Raw genomic sequence first — 21,647 nt, 5'->3', positions numbered from 1 at the left:
TGAGAAAAAATTCTTTTCTTTTGCCACGCCAGCCATACTTTATGGGATTTGATGATTATGCCCTTGCCACATAAACAGTTGTTAATGGCGTTGATGATTTTATCATTTTTTACTAGCTGAGAAAATCACAATGAATAGATTCAAAAAAAAAAAATTCTTTGTCCTTAATCAACGAAAGTGGGAAACTACAGATTTTTATTTTAATTTTCCTTTTAAAATTGGAAACCTAAAGTCTTTGCTCCAGTGTTTTTACCCTAAAACCATTGTTTAGAAAGAATAAACTCTATAATATTTCAAGAGACAAAAGAGGGTACTATTTGCATGCATTTTTAATATTATTTATTTTACTTAAAACTAATTAATGATATTTTTAATAAATTAAACTATTTAGTTTGTTTATCGTGTTGTGTTTTTTTTTTTTTTAATTTTTATCAACGCACTTTTTAAGAGCTCACATACTGTAAATCAGTTTGAGCAAAATGTTGAAAGCCTTATAAAATTTTTTTTTTTGATCAACAAGTGTTTATTTGCAAACATCTTAAATTATAACTATAAAATATCACCTTTAGTACAATTAGAGAATTTTCTCTGGTAGCTAGTATTATACATAATTAATTTATTTATTTTATGCAAATATGAAAGAATTCAAGATTCATATCACATCACATCTCATGTAATAGAAAATTTTGTATTAGCATGGAAACTTCTAACTTAAAAATAAATAAATAAATAAATACTAGAAAAAACTTGGTTGTATTTTAATGAGTATAAATGCGTTGCAGCATGAATTTGCCTTACCATGTTCGTCCATAATAAACTAGTCTAAGTAAAAACAATCAAAGACAACTCAAAAAAATTACAGGCATTAGGGTCTCTAATATATCTAATAAAATATTTATTTAAATCTTTTATTCAATTAATACGTGAATGAGACATTAATTAATCTTTTTTAATGTAAACAACTCATTGAAAGGTTTGGCACTAATCTACGTTTTTTATTAATTAAAAAAAAATAATAATACAAAGATGTTCATGTCATTATCAAAGCCACAGGTTTGAACCCCTACTCATTAATCTACCATAAGAGAAAGATGTGTCGAGGTAATAACTCTATGTATATTTATATTTTTGACAGTTGACTTATTTATATTTATCAAAATAAAAATAAAAAAATTAACATCAAAAAGTTATCTCATAGTTTTTTTATTTAAAAAAAAACTAAAGAGGAAGATTTTGGCTCATAATCCATTGTTTTTTTATTTAAAAACAAAGAAAGCCAATTGAAACTAACAGATGGGCAATTCAAAAGTAAAAGAGAATCTAAACCAAAAAAATAAATTAAAAGACTCCAATCTAATTATAACGCAAGAAGTATAAGACAAGAAATTAAATGCAGAGTCAATATCATGTGTCCCTCGAGAATGAAATTTTGTGAGCCGTCAAGCTTTCATTGAGAAAGGGCTATTAAAGGGAGCTATAACTGGAAGGAGTAGAATTGCTTTTAAAAAAAAATCTAAACAACTTTATTGTTAAGTTAAAAAGATATTTAATTTTTTCAAATCTTTTGTCCAATGACTAGATAACTTCAAATACTTACATCAGAAAGATTTATTAGAATAAACAAAAAAATTCTAGTAACTAATAAGTAATATTTCCTAGACAAATTATACATATTTTAGGTATTAATTTATTTATTATAAATCTTGAAATGTTAGTTCAGAGAATGATGGCGTTAATCAAGCATTACATTCAAAATAATTTATTATTATAAATCTTGAAATGTTAGTTGAGAGTTTATTAAAAAAAAATGTTAGTTGAAAGAAAGATGACGTTAATCAAGCATTACATTTAAAATATTTAAGACCTTAATTATGATAATTAATACTCCCTCCGTTACTTTTTATAAAAACTGAATCTCATATACCAATAAATTTAGTTATTTCACAAACTTTTATAAAAAAATTGTTTTCTTTCCAAAATTGCCCCTAATTTATATCTTTTCATTTCTCTCTCATATTTAATTCCAAGAAAAAAATTGAATAAAGTGTTAGGGTAATTTTGAAAAAATAATAATAAATGCTTCTTGACATTAGAAAATGACAGATAAAAAGAAAAATGGGTTTACCACATATAAAAAGGAACGGAGGGAGTAGTTATTAGGGTTTTTTATTTGCATACCCCTTTAAAATCATGAATTTGCTTAAGTACCCTCATAAAAATGATATTTGCTTGTATACCCCTTCAAATCAATTATATTTGCTTATATGACCCTATGGTTAAGTTAACTCTTAATGATGTTAAATCAATTGATAGAATAAGGGTAAATTACCAAAATGGGTTTGTTTATATACCCCTCTAATTTTTTTTTTCTTATTTTATAGACATTACTCATTTCATTTGACCATTATGGGTTTATTAATATATATCCATCAAATTTTTTTATTATATTCAATAGGCTGTAAATTATTTAAATAATAGATAACCAATGTATTTTTTTAATATACGCTTTAATTATTTTTAAAAATTATTAAAAATCATGAATTTATGAGTAAATTCATATTTTTAAGGTTTTTACAAACATCTCAAAAAAAATTTACATTATCACATGCTCTTTACAAATACAACCTCAAAATAAGTAAAAATTACGGCATATAACAATATATAACAAATAATTTTATACACTTACTCAAAATATAATCACATATAAAATTTATACGAAAGAAGTCCAATAATTTTTTTTGAACATCCATCCAATATCAAGTTTTTTACCATCAAGTTCTCTAAAGGACATCAAATTTTTAGTACAGTAGTTGTTGGTGTTTGGTCCGCCGACGATGAACACAATTAGGAGGTTCTCCGAGTAAGCTCTAGCGACGGCGTTGATCACGCTAAGACCTCTGACGGTGAAGGTAACGACACATGCGCAATGGCACGATGTTGGGCGTAAAATGGTCCAATAGGGTTAGGTTGAAACCTCCGGGGACGGTGTAGATGTCTCTGATGCCTATTTGAAAGAGCCTGCGAGTGAGATGGCGTGGCTTGAAGAGATTGGTAAGAAAGGAACCCCAAAAGATGGCGGCTGAGTGGTTGAAAAGTTTAAGAATTTTTCTCAGATGGCTTAGGTTGGAATCGTTGGATGATGTTAAGGGTAATTGGGTAATTGGGTAATTTTATGAAATTGGGTTATGTGGGAACTATGTTTAATTCCATAAACCCTAACTGTTAAAAAAGTTAGTTTTATAAGGGTATGCAAGCAAATTGTATTTTATGGGGGTATTTAAGCAATTTCATTATTTTACAAGGGTATGCAAGCAATTTTCCCTAGTTATTATAATCACAAGGTTGTCAGACCGGCCCCGGGCAATGACCCAGCTAAACCCAGGGGTCAGGGGTCAATGGGTTCGATCGGGTCGAACCGGGGTCAATAATTAAATATAAAAAATATTATAATAATTAATAATGAGCAAATATAATATTAAACCCATAATTATATTATAAAAACCTACTCAAATTTGATATTTAAATTGATAAATGACCTTATATACAGTAGAGTTTTCTAGTTATGTTATTTATTTTTACATTTTTTAAATATTTACAAATTTATTATATTAATATATAATTATCGAACTTCTCTCAGTGTTATTTATTTATTTATTTATTTGTTTGTTTATTGGTTGATTTTGTTAAAATAAATAAGAAATTAATTCACTAATTCTTATATCTCAATTGAGTTTTTATTTTGTTTTAAATTTTCTTATATTTTTTATTTAATTAGAATACTTTAATTTTATATTTTTATAATAAAATTACACTCATTTATTAGTTTATTTTCTTAATAAATTAAATTTTTAGAAAGTATTTAGAAAACACATTAATATATTTTATTTTTAAATGTTAATTTTTGTTAGTATGTTTATGATATATATGTATATATTGTAATTCTATTTATTGATTATAAATTATAAATTAATATTAATAAATATACACGATTTTGTGGTTTCTAATGAGAAAATAATAATAAATTATTAAATATTGTAAAATAAAAAAAATAAACATTGTGACCCGATTGACCCGGCCGGGTCAACCGGTTCCCAGTTGAACCGCCCGGGTCACCGGGTTAACAGGGTTTTTTAATACCCGGGTCAATGGGGTATACCCGGGCCGGCCACATGGCCGGTTCCCGGTTTTTCCGATTGAACCGGCCGGGCCGGTCCGAGTCTGACAACCTTGTATAATCATAATAATGAGGTTTTGAAAAAAATTAAATTGAAATCTTATTTTGAATTAAATAAATTCTTAGTGTTTAGGGTGCGTTTAGTTCATGGAATGGGAATGAGAAAGGTAATTGAAATAACACTGTAGAAATAGGTATGTGAATGAAAAATGTGCTTGGTTGGAGAAATATTTCATTGGGAATGAAAGAAATTTAAGAAGGGAATGTGATAGAATTATTTTTATATACCCTTGAAACACAAAAATATAAATAAATTTTTATCTAAAGAATATTTTGAATATTATTATTATTAAAATTATTATAATTAAATATTTACATTAAATATCTCATTTTAATTAATTAATAGTGTAATAGGCAAAAATGTCATTTTATTTTTATTATTGTAATTTTATATAATAATTTTTATTTTAATTATTTAATTTAATTATTATAGTTAATTATTTAATTTTATAAGTTTTATTTAATTAAATATTCAAAGGTGCAAAAATATCATTTCCAAGGCTAATACTATTCATCCCCCCCAAATAGTTCCATTCCTCCCAATTTTGGGGAGAATATATATATATATATATATATATCTACAGTACCACTATTTATTCCCTACATATCCATTCTCATTCTAACAGTAGTGCATCCAAATATGGGTATAAATTACTATTGATAATGGTTCCATTCTAACCGTGTTTATTACCTCCATCCAAATACACCCTTAATCTCTCAAAATAGGTACTCTTGTTCCCATTATACATGATAATTTTTTCAATCTCGATATGCAATACCCATTGTTAATAGTAATATTATTCTGATTTCTTCCCAATATTGATTGTTTTTTTTTCCTATGCGAAATCACATCTTATATAGTAATTGTCTTATTAATTAGTTTGATTTTTTTTTTTATATATATTTTAAGGGCCACAAGAGGTTATTTGTATGTAATTTTAATATTAATTACTTAAATTAGAATAATTAAAGACACTTTTCACATTATCTCACAACTCACAAGCTAAAACAACGGCAACCTTGATCTTACCCGTTTGGCGATGTCTCCACACTATGTCTATCAAGCAATCCAGACCGTTCATCAAGAATATACCTTCTCACCTTAGCGCTTTCAAGAGATTCCAGATTCCCTCCTAAAAAATCTTTCTCCATCTGTCGTCCTCGTGACAATGGGGGATGGGGAATTTTAGATCTACAGACTTTTAATGCTGCACTGTTGGGTTAGAAGGGATTTTTTATGGTCGGGACCGGACATTGACCATCCTAAGTGTAGACTGGTAGGTTGGAAAACCATCTGTCGTCCTCGTGACAATGGGGGATGGAGAATTTTAGATCTACAGACTTTTAATGCTGCACTGTTGGGTAAATGGTGGTGAAAATTCATGACGGATCCATCTTGGTGTGGGGCGGATATCGTTATATTTAATTATGGGTTGAACCGATGGAACATGTTTCCTAAGATTTCAGGTAGGATCTCCTTCTTCTGGAAAGGGGTCGTGAGCTGCCTACCGGCATTAAGAGGCGGTATTATCCAAGGAGTGAACTCAGGAACGGAGACCCTCTTTTGGAAAGATCGGTGGGTTAACGGGCAAGCTCCTATGTACATCGGCACGAGGAGTTCGGGAAGGTCTCAATTCCACAACGACGGTTAGTGATGTGCTCTCTTTTAGATGAGTCTCCGTTCAATTCGAGTTATGATATTCTTGCTCTCCGTACGGTGTCGGGGGTCGGGAGGGCCTTGGGATATTAAGCGGCGGTTGGTGAAATGGACTTTTCTCAGTCAAATCTTTTTACAACTTCCTTGTCGACGGAGGATTACGATGTCCGATGGCGGGGTTCTTTTGGCGTAACCTTTGTCCGAAAAAAGTCACAATTTTCAACTGGTTAGCTTGGAATAATAAAATCCTTACTCTTGAGAACCTTGCTAAGAGAGGTTGCAATCGTCTACCTACTGCTACCTGTGTACACTGTCATGCGGAGGTTGAGTCGGTGGACCATCTATTCTTGCAGTGTGCTTTTGCTAGGCAGGTGTGGGGTTATTTTGCCCATCTGCTTAAATTGCCGGATTTACCACTGTCCATGACCTCAGTTTGGGGTAATTGGATGTCGCTTGTTCGACCTGCTTATCGGATCTTGGGAGATTTAGTGGTGAAAGCGATTGTTTGGAGTATTTGGATGTCTAGGAATGATTGCATCTTTCATGCGCATTGTTTGTCTGCTCATGCACTCATTATAAAAATTGCTCATTTGCCCTTGTCTTGGTTCTCTTCAGTTGAGGAGGGATCCAGAGTCAAATTGGAAGATTCCATTTCTACTATTCAGGAGACCTTGACTTTTTTTAGGTCCAGCGCGTTGAAGAAGTCGAGAGGGGTTCTTCCCTCTGGTGGATCTCGGGGAGGCAGCATGGGCTAGCCTACGAGGATATTCTTTGGGGTGTGTGGGCGGCTTTGTGGTGCCGTTACTCGGTTGTTTTGATTTATGTTTCCCCTGTTTTTACCACTTCTTGTGGTCTGATGTTGTAGTTTGGTTTTTGTCTCTCCTCGGAGGGTTTGATTAGTCTGTTGATTTTTTTAATTAATGGTAGTGGTTTATCCACCTTTTCAAAAAAAAAAGGGAAAATTACATTTTTTACCCTCGATAATTTCAAAACTTCCCAAGACCCTGTGAGTTTTTGCGTACCTCAGAATAACCCTTCCTTTATTGTTTCACTTCCTTTTTACCCTCATTATGAAATTTCATCATTGTCCTTAAACCTTTTTGCATACATTTTTTCATTTTTTTGCATTCATTTTTGCATGTACTCATTTCTTAGACAGAGAACTCATTTTTTAAACATAGAACTCATTTCTTAAGCAGAGAGTTCATTTCTTAAAGCATGAAACCTCATTTCTTAAGCATGAAAACTCATTTCTTAAGCAGAAACCTCATTTTTAAACACTAAAACTCATTTTTAAACAAAAACATTAATATTTAAACAGAAAAACAAATATTTACATGATAAATTAATCCTAGATATAAAACCAATTAATCTTGGCCACTCGTACATATTTAAATAGAAACAACGATATTTAAGCACTTTTTAAGCGTAAGCGCATATATATTAAAGCGAAACATCGATAGTTAAACAAAGACAAACAAGCGTATAAAGCGAGAGAACTCATTTCTTAAGCAGAGAGCTTATTTTTAAACAAAGACTTCGTTTTTTTAAATGAAACCCTCATTGAGTAGGGACGTTGAGTATCTCATCGTGGCGATCTCGTGAGCGGCTGAGTCTTTGAGCTCCGGATCCGGCGGCGATCTCGAAGGTGGCATGCTCGTGTGGGGTCTTAAAGGAGAAATCTTTTATTGGCGTTAGCGATCCGGTTGGCGGCGTTCCTCGGTGGTCGGAGTGGTGAGGTCTTCGGTGGCGGCGTCGGATAAGGCGGGAGTTTGAACTTGAGCGGAACCATTCATTGCGGAGACCATGAGCATGGATAACTGATAGGGTTAGGGTTAGGGATCATTACGGGGGTTTTGGATCCATGGTGCCTAAGTGGGTGGCGGGGAGCGGAGGGAGGAAGCGGTGCCGATGAGGGTTCGATCTCGCCGTCTTAAGTCTTCGTCTTCATGCCGTCTTCCCATAGCCATCGACCTCATCTCTTTCATCTTCTTAAGTCGATCGACCTCGGGAGAGACCGCATGCTCTCGTCGTCGGCGAAGGCGTGAAAGGTTGCACTCGTACATATTTAAATAGAAAGCAGCGATATTTAAGCACTTTTTTTAAGCGTAAGCCTTGATATATTAGCAGAAACAGTCGATAGTTAAACAAAGACAAACAAGCGTATAAGCAGAGAACTCAGTTTCTTAAGCAGAACTCATTTCTTAAGCAGAGCTTATTTTTAAGCAGGAGACCTCATTGGTAGGGGACGTTGAGTATCTCATGCGTCCGTGATCTCGGCGAGCGGCTTGAGTGCAGGAGCTCGGATCGGCGGGCGATCTCGAAGGTAGCTGCTTTCGTGTGGGATCTTAGGAGAAATCTTTCATGGCGTTGGCGATCCGGGTTGGCGGCGTTCCTCGGCGATCGGAGTGGTGAGGTCTTCGGTGGCGACGTCGGATAAGGCGGAGTTTGAACTGAACGGAACCATTCTCATTGCGGAGACCATGACTATGGATAGCAATAGGGTTAGGGTTAGGGATCATTCAGGGGTTTTGGATCCATGGTGCCTAAGTCGGTGGCGAGAGCGGAGGGAGGAAGCGGTAGCCGATGAGGGTTCGATCGCTGCGTCTTCGTCTTGTACGTCTTCGCATCGTCGACCTCATCTCTTTCATCTTCTTACGTCGTTGACCTCGGGGAAGACCGCATCTCCTCAAATCGTCGGCGAGGCGTGAAAGGTTGCACCCTTTTTCTACGAACATGAAATCCCATTTTTCATACAGCGTGACGTGATTGTATGGAGCGTGCTTTGTCTCACCTGGCCCGGTCCAGTCTGCGATAAAGAGATTTTGGGGGTGATAAATACCTGCACGAAAACTCGTTTCTTAAACAGCAGACCTCGTTTTTAAACAAACCCTTATTTCTTAGATAGAAAACTCATTTCTTAAGCAGAGACCTCTTTTAAGCAGAAAAGCTCATTTCTTAAGCGGAAAACTCGTTTCTTAAGCGAAAAGCTCGATTTTTAAAGCAAAAAGCTCGTTTTTAAATAGAAAAGCTCGTTTTTAAGCGAGGCTTCGTTTTTTAAAGCGACCTATACATCATAGTATTTTTAAATAGAAACACGTTTTCAAATAGAAACTCATTGTACTCAGGGCATTATAGTCAAACCCTCATCACACTTGCCTTAACCCCTTGAGGAGACAATTTCGATCCAAAAATTCCAAATTAACTCTATCGATCATCTATTAGATGTTTGGGGTTTAAAAAAATCGTTGTATTGAAAAGGAAGGGGTTTTGAGGAGTCTGAAAATAGCTAGAGGTGTTTTTGGCGATATTACGACTTCAAAGGTGTTTTAGCAATTTCAGAAAAAAAACTTTCTCAAATTCGTACTACAAATAATTTATATTCACAAACAACCACAAAAAGCAGCATCTAAACAAAAGATTTCTCAAACATTTTTTATATTTTAATAAAATTCAGGACTTATCTGCGAAAAAAGCGAAGAATCTTTGAAAAAAAAAATCAAATATATTAAAAAGCCTATAACCGATCCCTTGCACCGCGAGAAGCTCTCTGAAGCTCAACAATGGCGTCTCTCCGACCTCTCCTCCCCATCGCCGCCCTTCTCCTCCTCCTCCTCTTCCTCATCTCCTTCCACTCCGATCCCCCACCGATCCTTTCTCGCACACCTTCTCATCCTCTTGATCCTCTCACCTTCGACGAGATCGCCGCTATTCGATCCATCCTCGTCTCCTACCCACCCTTCGCCGCCCCGAACCAGTTCCCCGCCATCCACTCCATCTCCCTCGATGAACCCCCGAAGCTCATCGTCCTCCGCTGGCGCCCTGGCGATCCACTCCCACCTCGCCGTGCTACCGTCACCGCCTACTCTCCCCCGGGCCACACCCACCTAATCTCTATCGATCTTCCCTCCGGTCGCGTTCTCCACCACTCCAACCCTTCCGGCTTCCCTTTCCTCACCATCGACGACATGCGCCGCGCCATCGCCACCGCCCTCAATGATCCCTCATTCCTCCAATCACTCAATGCTCGAGGCCTCTCCTCTTCAGACGTCAACTGCGCCCCCCTCTCCCCCGGCTGGTTTGGCTCAGAGGAGGATCACTGCCGGCTCGTCAAGGTCCAGTGCTTCGCCGCCGCCCCCAATTTCTATCTCCGCCCCATCGAAGGCCTCACCGCCATCGTCGACGTCGATGCCGCTCTCGTGATCAGGATCTCCGACTCAGGTCCCGGGATCCCGATCTCCGCCGGTGAGGATACCGATTACCGCTACTCCACCCAGCGTAACAAACCCCGGTCCTTTTCAAACCCTATCAATCCCGTGTCGCTAGAGCAAGTGGGAGGACCCAGCTACTTCATTGAGAATAGCCACGTCATCAAATGGGCAAGTTGGGAATTTCACCTCAAGCCCGATGCACGTGCTGGCTCTGTGGTGTCACGTGCGAGGCTACGTGACCCGGAGAGCGGTGAATGGAGGAGTGTGATGTATCAAGGTTTCGCTTCGGAGTTGTTCGTGCCGTACATGGACCCGAGCGAAGGGTGGTATTTCAAGACGTACTTGGATTCGGGGGAATATGGTTTCGGAGTGAGCTCGATGCCGCTGGTCAGGCTCAACGATTGCCCCCGCAACGCGCACTACATGGACGCCGTCTTCGCCGCCACCGATGGCAGCCCATTTGTGCGCCCGGACTTGATCTGCATCTTCGAGAGGTACGACGGGGACGTCGCCTGGCGCCACGCTCAGCCCCATGTTAGTTCTCTAACTCTAATGCTCTATTCCTTCTTTTTCCATCTTGAAATTTACTATTTTTACCCCTTTAGCCGCATGAGAGGTAACAAAGTCAATTACCATAAAAATATTTTTTTTAGATCATATTTGATGGAACAAAACATAAATAATATAACAACAAAACATTAAATGCAATAATGATATAGAAAAAGATTGATTGATATATTGAAATAGCATAAAGACGATCATGAGTCAAGTTGGGATGATATTTGTACGTATCTTTCAACTAGTTAACGTTGTGATGAAATTTTTTAGAAATCTTTAAATCTATTTTTTCGCATAATCTGATTGTAATTGTGTGGTTGAATTTTTTTTACATAATGAATAATATAAATAGTAATTTTTTATTTTATTAAAAACAAAAAAAAAATCAAATATTTTAGTCATATTTAATATGTATTAAAGTTGATGAGTTTGAAAAAAAAAATTATTAAAAATCATAATTTGATATCATTAATTGAATTGATATTGATTTGAATATATAATTTTGACCTTTTTTATCCATTTAAATTTTTATATTAGATTGTTATCAAAAGAAAAAAAAATATATATTAAGTATATTAGTCATATTTAATATGCATTAAAATTGATGGCCTAGACAATAATATCAGCTAATTGAATTTATATTGATTTGAATATATAATTTTGACTTTTTATTCATTTAGATTTTCATATTAAAACTGAATTCAATTTAAAGTTAATAAGTTATATTAGTTCTTCGCAAATAAACAAGTATGATGGAGAAAGATGTAAAGTACTGATTACCAATTGAAATTAATTTTTACTTAATATCAAACTATCAATTAAAATTTAAATATTTAATATATCATATGAGTTCGAGAAGATGGGAGACCAATGTTGGTCATACACGTGTCACCCTAAAGATGACACAGTTCCCCAATTCTTTGCTTTGGATTTTCTACGTTTACATTTTCATCCTTTGTTCGTATACTTGCATCATTTTTTTTTTATGTTTATATTTTTATTATTTTTCCCTTCCACTACTTGTGGACTGTGGTTGTGGATTTCTTTCCTATTTTTCATTTTTTTCTCTCTTCTGTTTTCTTTTATCAACTCTGCTTTATCCTGTAACTTTTTTATATAAATAATAATTTATTCATTTAAAAAAAAGGATACGGACGGTAGATTTGCATGTTTTAAATATTTTTTAAATATGGAGAAAAACATTGATATGTTTTAAACAGTTAAATTTGATTGAGGAAAAATCTATTGTGCCAAGTATTTATCTTAGAAATTGTATATTGTATTTTTTAAAAAATAATTAATTATTATTTTATTATATATTAAAACTTGCTCATCAATTCATTAAGGTTAAAATGTTATTAAACTTTTTTTTGATAAATATTGGTAAGTAATAATCCCCAACCAATATTATGAAAGGTAGTTGCTTTTTCAACATTTTATTTAGTAAAAATAAATATTGCATGGAAGCTCATTTGATAGGAATTAAGTTCCAAGTCACTTACGATGAAATCACGTGTGATGGTTTTTTAGTGTGATAGTAATATTATAATTTTATGTTAGATTTTTTCCAATTTAATGGCTTATTTTTATTATTTACATTTTATATTTTTAAACTCTATTTTATTTGTTAAAATACAGATACGAGAGGCCAGACCAAAAATAACATTGGTGGTCCGCACTGCAGCTTCTGTGGGCAACTATGACTACATAGTTGATTGGGAGTTCCAAACTGATGGCATCATCAAAGTTAAGGTAATTTTCACTGCAATTTTATTTATAGTGTGTATAAAAAATATATACATACGTTTAAATTAATTATAAACATTATACTTTTAAATATTTATTTATTACACACAGATTTATATAGAAATCAAAATCAAAATGATAGCTTTTAAATATTTTCTTCACTTACATATATTAATTTCTAAAAATTTTCTTTCACTGCTTCACACTGCATGGAGTTATATGCCAATGAAACTGATGATAGGTTAGTCTGAGTGGCATGTTGCTAGTGAAGGGAACCACATACCAGAACCTGAGCCAAGTCCCAGAAGGAGAAGACTTGCATGGAACCCTAATAACAGATAACATTATTGGTGTAGTCCATGACCATTTCTTGAGCTTCTACATGGACATGGACATTGATGGCCCTGACAACTCCTTTGCCAAGTTTCATATGATCAAGCAAGAGACATCTCCTGGTGAATCACCCAGGAAAAGCTACATGAAAGTCATAGGGAGCATTGCAAAGACTGAGAAGGATGCACAGGTTAAACTCTCTCTTTATGATCCTTATGAGTTCCATATTATCAATCCTTCAAGAACTTCAGGAGTTGGGAACCCCTCTGGGTACAAACTAGTCCCTTCTGCCACTGCAGCCAGTTTGCTTGATTTGGATGATCCTCCACAACGTAGGGGTGCTTTCACAAATAATCAGGTAATATATATATATATATATATATATATATTGTTAGATTTTATATTTTGCTACTAGTAGGGCTCTATATAGCACTATATGGGCCTTACTACCAAAAATCTCAAGACTTAGTGACTCAACCTCTATACCTATATATAAACCCATTACACTTCTATTACACAACCGAGGCGTAGTCTATATTTCCAACACTCCCTCAAGTTCAACTCGGTCGAACTCAGCATGCACTCAGTACACCGTAAGTCCCGTTTACATGGACTGATCACCACTGCGTCTCTCAGGTCCCTACACACACTGGAGGTCATCACTACGTGGACTTTGTACTGACATCGATGGCTCCACTATATTCGCTTCCCGATACTGGTACGTTAGATTTTTATATTTTCTACTAGTGGACCCTTTATAGAGCTCTATTTAGGGGTTAGTGGCCTTACACCAAAAATCTCGTGGGACTTGAGTACTCAACCCTCTATACCTATATATAAACCCATTACACTTCTGATTACACAAATCGACGTGCAGATTATATTTCCCCTCAAGTTCAACTCCCGATCAAACTCTGACAAACTTAGTACAGCTAGAGTGACGCTTTAATGACCAGCTCTCTATACATATATATATATATATATATATATATATATATATATATAAACCAATTACACTTCTATTACACAACCGATGTGGTACTATATTTTCAACATATATATTTGTTATTAATACTTTCCTCATGTGTTTATGAGGTATATTATGTCCATGATATAAATGAATGCACTTAGTTGGTCAATACCTAATAGATGATATAATATTTAGTAGAGAATTATGTTGTGATTAAGGCACTTAACTGTTATATGGGAGGTCGGGATTTTAAGTGTCTTTTAATATATATAGTTGAGGTGTAATAATTAAAAGTTTGTGTTTGAAGTAATTTGTGCACAATGTTTTCTTTTTTAAAAAAAAAAATTATGTCCAATGCGTAAGTTTTGTTAATTTGAGTATTAATAACTATAGAGAGATATTAAAACTTTTAAAAAATTGAGCTAACACCATCACAATGAACACACGCACACATGTGTAACATGATTAATTAGAGATAATTTTGATCAGATATGGGTAACTCCATACAACAAGAGTGAACAATGGGCAGGTGGCCGTTTTGTGTACCAGGGCCATGGAGATGACACTCTTGCAACATGGTCTGATAGGTACCTACATTAATTATCATCTTTGTAAATTTTAGCCGGCCTTCATTTTTGTCCTTTTTCTAATTTCCTTTCATGTGCATGTTGATTTCTATTTCATTTAAAGTGATGTTTGGTTGATTGTAACTGTAAATACAATAGATTTATAATTATAATTTAATTAAAAATATATAGATTTTAAAATATAATATAATTAAATACAGTGTTTAATTAAATGTAACTGTAGATGCTGTATTATAAGATTTTATATTTGGTTAGAAAAATTTATAAATTTAGAATTATTTTTTTTATATCAAATATTTTAATGTTATTTTAATAATTTAAAATATCATATTAATTAGTTTAGCTATTAATTTATTATTAAATTAGTATTAAAATTATTATTATATTTATTAATTTTTTATTATATTTTGAAATTTTAAAATTTAATTATTAACGCAACAAAAAAAATATTTAAGAAGTTTTCATACATTTCTACCATATTGATTTTAATTATGGCATTGCTCATTCAACTATTAATTTTATTATTAAATAAATTATTAAATAATTATTAAATTTATTATTAGATTTTATAATTTTTATATCCTACCAAAGTATCCATGAATACTTGATAAAATTTGTTTTTCTTTAATTGGTCACATATAAGTCACAAGTTATGCATGTGAAAAAAATCATAAAATAAGGGATTTAGTTTTACGTCTAATTGGTCGTAAAACCGAATCACTCGTTAGATGTAATTTGAGTTAAATGAGATTTTAGAATGTTGTGAACCAAATACTAGATTTCTAAAAATCTCGTAACTTAAATTATATTTAACTCAAAATTCCTCCAAACAAATACTACCTTAGTGATTTTATAATCAATATTTAACGTTTTACTTTAACGATGATAAAAAATTAAAAAACATCAAAATAAGCTACATGTTTTTAATTACAATATTTGACACAATAATGCATTTAATTAGTGTTTGTTTGGATACAGAGAACCAAAAAGTATAATATATGTACGTAATACCTAAGAAAAAAATTACTTTCCCCTTTTTTATTATATTTTTTTGCAATAGAACTACTCATACTTAGTCTGAGAACCGAAACAGTTGAATCATAGGAGTGAATATGCCATTTCTCAAATGTTTAGTAATTTTGCTGTGAATATTAACATCTAGCTTGTGGATAACTAAAAGTATAAACATAACAATTTTTTTAATTCTTTTTATTACATTTTTCTATTAATGCAAAAATATCCTCAGTCTTAATTATCAAGGACTGCATGACTTAATCAGTTTAATCATAATAATTGGCAGGGACCGAGGAATAGAGAATAAGGACATAGTCCTATGGTACACATTAGGGTTTCACCACATTCCTTGCCAAGAAGACTACCCTATCATGCCTACAGTGTCCTCCAGCTTTGAACTCAAGCCCGTTAATTTTTTCAGAAGGAACCCTATTCTCAGAGCACCACCATATACTGAGGTTGATCTTCCAGTTTGCAGTGTAATGGCATCATTATAATTATATATATATGTGTGTATGCAAGCTTAGGATTATTACGCTTCATAAGTATTAGGAAGACATCATCTTTATTAATACTTAAGTTCCACATGACTCTTTATAACTAGGTGATTTATGAAGTCTTTAGGAGAAAAAAAAAAATCTTGCAAAGGTATGCCACAGCTTTATGAAATGTAAATTTGCCCTATTGGATGTATTATTTGATGTAGATATATATTGGAAGTGCACATCGTTGGGTATTGTGCCTTTTCTACTCCGATGTCTTCTGAAATAATATATGTTAATTATTTTCAAGATTTATTTATTTATTTATTTATTTATTTATTTATTTATTTATTTATTTATTTATTTATTTTGGATCTTTTTAAAAATTTTGTTTGTCAGTTCAGTTGAGCTCTATGTTTATCTGTTCGTTGCTATTTGTATGCTCCATGCATGTAATTTAGCATCGACCAGTAAATATCTGGTGAATTGATTTTGCCTTTGGTTAAATTAATTAGACCTTGCATGCTTTGTGACTTTCCTTAATACCTTTGAAGTGGCTGAGTTTTTAAAACCTTTCTTTTTTTCTAATTTTACTGGTTTAAATTGGTTATATATTTTTTATATAAATTACTATTTATTTTTTACTTTTGCACATGACATTTTTTGCATATTTGTACCACAAGTATATGAGTGTCCAGGTAATAAAGATCCCAAATGTTGGATTATCATATCTAGAAGGAATGAGATTACTTGCATACACTCTAAACTTGTTATCTAACCTTAAACACAAGTTGGAGAAATGATGATTCAACACAGTTAAAAGAATGTTAGATGCACAAAAAGAGAACAAGGAGAAAATCAATAGATGGTGAAGATGGTGCTTAAGCACTGATCCCCCTCGGATATCTAACTTGAAGTACTAAACCTACAAACTTCCTTAATTCAAATTGTTTGAGTCAAGGTGACCCGAAAATACCCCAATCACGCTTGGACAGCGATTGGTGACTTTTCCAATAGAAACCCCCAATCTATGATCTGTCATGTCACAAGGGTTTGTATGAATGCATCAAAAATGGGATAGCGCTCTTGTAAGACAACTAACCCTTAATCCAATACAAATCTCTATCTATGGCCTCTCATGTCAAAGGAATTTGTATGATTGGGTGGAAAACAAGGAAGCGCCAGGGTGCGCGTCATAAATCGGAAGGGAAGTGGATACTTATCTACCCTTGGCTCTCTTCTGCCCCTTTTCAACCTTGGTACACTTTGTTATATTTTCCCTTGGCTCTCTTCTCCCCCGTTTCCTTTTCCCTTGCCTCTTTGTTAAATTTTCTCCCATTAGAACTGCTCATACTTAGTCAGAGGACCAAAACAGTTGAATCATAGGAGAGGATATGCCATTTTTCAAATATTTGGTAATTTTGCTGTGAATATTAACATCTAGTTTGTCGATGATGAAAAATATAAATGTAATCATTTTTTAAATCTTTTTATTATATTTTCTCTTAATGCAAAAATATTCTCAGTCTTAATTACCAATGATTGCAGGGCTTAACCAATTGAATCAAAATAATTGGCAGGGATCGAGGAATAGAGAATAAGGACATAGTCCTATGGTACACGTTAGGGTTTCACCACATTCCCTGCCAAGAAGACTACCCTATCATGCCAACCGTGTCCTCCGGCTTTGAACTCAAGCCTGTTAATTTCTTCAGAAGGAACTCTATTCTCAGGGCACCACCATATATTGAGGATGATCTTCCAGTTCGCAGTGCAATGACATCATTCTAATATATATGTGTGTGTGTGTATTACGTTACATAAGTATGATCAAGAAGGCATCATCTTTATTAATAACTAAGGGCCAGTTTGGATTGTTAAATAGGAATGGGAAGGGGGGGGGGATGAGAGAAAAAGAGGAGTGTGAATGAGAATAGGGGGAAAGGGGAGGATAATGATAAAGGTGTTTGGTTGGAGGAATGAGAGTTAGGAATAAAAAAATGTAAGAGAGAAAAACATAGTATAATTACACATATGCCCTTTTATATGAATAAAATGACATTGTAGAAAACAATAGTTTATATTTAATAGTAAATAATTATTATAATTATCATTAAATATTTCTAATATATTTAACTATTTTAATTTATTGTTATTAAATATTTCATCTAATTAATATAATTTAAAATAATAAATAATTAGCATGATTTATTATTATTATTATTATTATTATTATTATTATTATTATTATTATTAAGTATTTATAATATATTTACTTATTTATTTTAATTAATTAAAAATGAAATATTACAACTAATTAATATAACTTAACACATGTTTGTTATATTAATTAATAAATAAATAACGTGCTTTTATTATTATTTAATATTTTTAATATGTTATTTATTTCTTTTAATTGTAATTAACTATTTCAACTAATTTATATAATTAAAAAATTATTTATTTATTAAATAAATAATTAACTAATATAATTTATTATAATAAATGAAGGGTACAAAAGTCATTTTATTACTAAAGAGTCCAAATCCCCCCAATTTTGGGAGGATTGGAAATGCCCCACATGCATGCATCTCATTCCCATGCCAACCCACTACTCACTCCTTTCTTTGTTGCCAAACATGAGTTTAAGTATTATGGGTGCATGCCATTCCCACTCACAAGGCATGAATCCATGAGCCAAACGTCCCCTAAATTCCACAGGACTGTTTATAACTAGGTGATTTATGAAGTCTTTACGAGAAAAAAACAATATATTGCAAAGGTATGCCACAACAATTGTGAAATATAAATTTGCTCAATTGGATGTATATTTGATGTAGATATTGGAATTAAGTGCGCATTGCAATGGGTGGGGATAATAATATTGGTTTGAATAATATATGTTGGGAATTGTGTTGTTTTTCTTTTTTTTTTTTTGACTTAGCGATAAACGTTTCTATTTAAAAAATTGTCAAAGAGACAGATAGATAGAGATGCATAAGTTATGATTGTTTTTTGACCTCTTAATAAATCATCCTGCTCTTGTAACGCCGGAGAGATAAAATCACTATTTTTCTCATAAAATTCACACCTGGATCATAAACAACATTGATGAAAAGTATTAATTAAACCAAAATATACAACGCATGAACAGTACAACACGGTATTGTGAAAGAAGAATTCGAACTCTTGCTCCTTTTGTGTCATATTGTTGTGCTAACTATCCAATGGTTAATGGGTTGTGCCTTTTCTAATATGAGGTCTTGTGAAATAATTTATATTAATTATTTTCAGGTTTTTTTAATATTTTATAAAATTTTGTTTCTCAGTTGAGCAATATGTTGATATGTTCGTTGCAATTTGTATGCTCCATGTAATTTAGCATGAACCAGTAATTATATGGTGAATTGAGTTTACCTTTGGTTTCATTAGGCTAAGTATACATGTTGACTTTCCTTAATGTCTTAGAAGCGATTGAGTATTTTTTTTAATAAAATAGATAAATCATTAATTTATTAAATGAGGTGGCTGATTATTTAATTTTTTTTTATAATTTTACTGTTTTAAATTAATTATATATTTTTAAAAAATTACCATGACTTACTAAAAAATTATGAAGGAAAGAAAAAATTTTAAAAAATATATAAAAAAACTGAGTTAAATGAAAATTTTGTTTAAAATAAATATATTTAAGATGTCTTTTTTAGCTCCGGAGACTTTTGGAGGATCGAAGGACTCCACGGACCTTCAATTCCTTTTCCCACTAATCTATTTATTTATTTATTTTTTTCATTTCTTTGCAATAAAAGATAAGTTGTTTAACATGCCCTCAAAATTGCATGAAATTACTTTCAACTCAAAAGTTCACATTACCAAATCAAAAATCACATGTATCATACAACTATGTACCACCTAACATCTAAAACAAAACTTGAATTATAATTTTAGTTAATATACATATAACAATTCTCCTTTTTGACAAACTCATAATGAGCACAAATCACTGACAAAATTTCATCTATAAAAATAAAAATAAATAAGTAAAACCTTAAACTTCAAAATAATTAATTAAAGAATAAAACTAATTTCTTGATTTTATAATCTATCTTTTATCAACATATTGTTATTCCATCACAAAATCCTCCCAAAATAAATAAATAAATTCACTGAGATATAAAACTCTCAAAACAATTAAGCCCATCAAACTCTGGAGCAAAGCAAACCCTCTTCTTCATTATCTGCTTCCCTTCCACCTTCTTTTCCTCCTCACAAACACTCTTCTCCATAACAACCGCCGTTTCCGGTGATTCCTTGAAGCTCTCCGGCGAGGTCACCGGTGTCCTCCTCCTCCTCCACCAGCTGCCATCATTAGAGATCTTTGAGGAAGTTGTGCTGATGTTGCTCATGATGAGAAGAATATCCATATATATATATATATAGTTTTTCTCTTTTTTCTATACTTTTTCTATGATTTTGAATGAATTCAGAAACACAGAGAAAGAAAGAGAGAAACAAAGAGAAAAAGAGGGAATTGTAAACAGTGCTGTGGTTTGGGAGGGTGAGGAAGTGGGTGGTTTTTATAAGGTGGAAAAATATTAAGGAGCAAGGCTTTGACTTTGACTTTGACTCTGACTCGGACTCGGTGTCTTTTGGTGTTCGGGGTTTTTTTCTTGGTAAAAGAAGAACAATTGCGCGGGTTCCATAGAAAAAGAGGACAATGAGGCGCGTGCGCTTACTTTTGCACGTTTGTGGAGATAGTCAACGCCTAGCGTTGACTTTGACTATTTGTTATGATTTAAAAAATAATAATAATAATAATAAAGCAATTGTGATTTTGTTGCATATTAGTGGATTTATTTGGTATTCTGTTTTGGGTTTTTTTTTTTCCATGCGTTGATAGCCTGTTAATTTGTAAGTTGTTTGGATTAGAATAAAAGATAAACTATCTGAATAATCACTCATGAACTATCCAGATAGAATTATTAAAAAAAAAATTAATTAAGACATTTAATTTTAAAATTATAATTATTTTGATCACCCTTATGCTATTAATGGCAGGCAGGCTAAAGTAGAGATGGGCATGGGCCTGTTAACCGGCCCGGCGGGATCGACCCGCAGGGTTGCGGTTCACCGGCCCACCGACCCGGACCCGGCCCGGCTGGGTATAGAACCAACCGGCCGGGTTGGCCCGTCGGACCGGGCGGGTCCGGGTCACAGGAAGCCGGGCCCGGCTTCCATGTTGACCCGACAGGCCGGGTTGGCCCGACGGGTCAACCCGGCGGGCCGTCCCACTCAACAAAAAAAATTCAAAAAAGGGTTGGGCCCGACGGGCCGGGCAGGGTTGTAACCGGGTCACGGGCTGGGCCAAGCCCAACCCGTAACCGGCCCGTCTCTATGACGGGCCGGTTACGGGTTGTTGGCCCGGTCCTCCGGGTCAGTGACCCGCCGGGCCGGTTCCGGGCCGAGCACAGGCCGGGCCGGGTTACTGGACGGCCCGTGCCCACCTCTAGGCTAAAGTGGTGGCATCATCCTCAATAAAAACCTTCTCATTTCCAATATTTTCATTCCCACTCAATAAAAACCTTCTCATTTCCAGTTTTTTCATTCCCACCCTCTCGGATGCATATTTGCATCCCTTAGATAAAGAAAGAACAAAAAAAGTATAAGAAAAAGAGATATGGTTCAAGAGTAACAGTGAGATGGTATTGACTGAGGGTGAGGGGGAAGAAGATAATATAATTAAAAATAAATTTTATTATCCACATGACTGACATGGTAAATTACATGACATGACTTGCTAAATCAGTTTGTCATTAACAGCCTAAATGTGAATGATTAAAATAATTATAATTTAG

At 33.6% G+C, this 21,647-nt stretch overlaps 1 protein-coding gene across 3 annotated transcripts; it reads left to right on the top strand.

Annotated features, from left to right (window-relative positions):
* The first annotated feature begins 9,409 nt into the window (after window positions 1-9,409).
* On the top strand, window positions 9,410-16,101 carry LOC120265243 (primary amine oxidase-like). Of its 3 annotated transcripts, none has more exons than XM_039273131.1 (5): window positions 9,410-10,636; window positions 12,299-12,412; window positions 12,648-12,929; window positions 14,199-14,296; window positions 15,597-16,101. In XM_039273131.1, exons 1-5 carry the CDS (start codon window positions 9,455-9,457, stop codon window positions 15,805-15,807), a joined length of 1,887 nt encoding a protein of 628 aa, XP_039129065.1. In that variant the 5' UTR covers window positions 9,410-9,454; the 3' UTR covers window positions 15,808-16,101. The 3 variants fall into 3 exon arrangements, with proteins under 3 accessions (XP_039129065.1, XP_039129060.1, XP_039129070.1); XM_039273126.1 differs by having other exon boundaries at window positions 12,648-13,097; XM_039273136.1 differs by lacking the exon at window positions 14,199-14,296 and having other exon boundaries at window positions 12,648-13,097; window positions 15,597-15,744.
* The last annotated feature ends 5,546 nt before the right edge of the window (window positions 16,102-21,647 follow it).

Source organism: Dioscorea cayenensis, chromosome 1, assembly GCF_009730915.1.
Source record: "Dioscorea cayenensis subsp. rotundata cultivar TDr96_F1 chromosome 1, TDr96_F1_v2_PseudoChromosome.rev07_lg8_w22 25.fasta, whole genome shotgun sequence".
Lineage (NCBI taxonomy): Eukaryota > Viridiplantae > Streptophyta > Magnoliopsida > Dioscoreales > Dioscoreaceae > Dioscorea > Dioscorea cayenensis.
Note: the sequence above shows the minus strand (reverse complement) of the source record. Positions and strands in the feature narration are given on the sequence as shown.

What these genes read in the sequence shown, in the direction of transcription:
- LOC120265243 (XM_039273126.1), top strand. Translation starts at nt 9,455, where the DNA reads ATGGCGTCTCTCCGACCTCTCCTCCCCATCGCCGCCCTTCTCCTCCTC. An exon ending in GTGCTTTCACAAATAATCAG is followed by an intron (nt 13,098 to 14,198) that starts GTAATATATATA and finishes AATTTTGATCAG; the next exon opens with ATATGGGTAACTCCATACAA. An exon ending in CTTGCAACATGGTCTGATAG is followed by an intron (nt 14,297 to 15,596) that starts GTACCTACATTA and finishes AATAATTGGCAG; the next exon opens with GGACCGAGGAATAGAGAATA.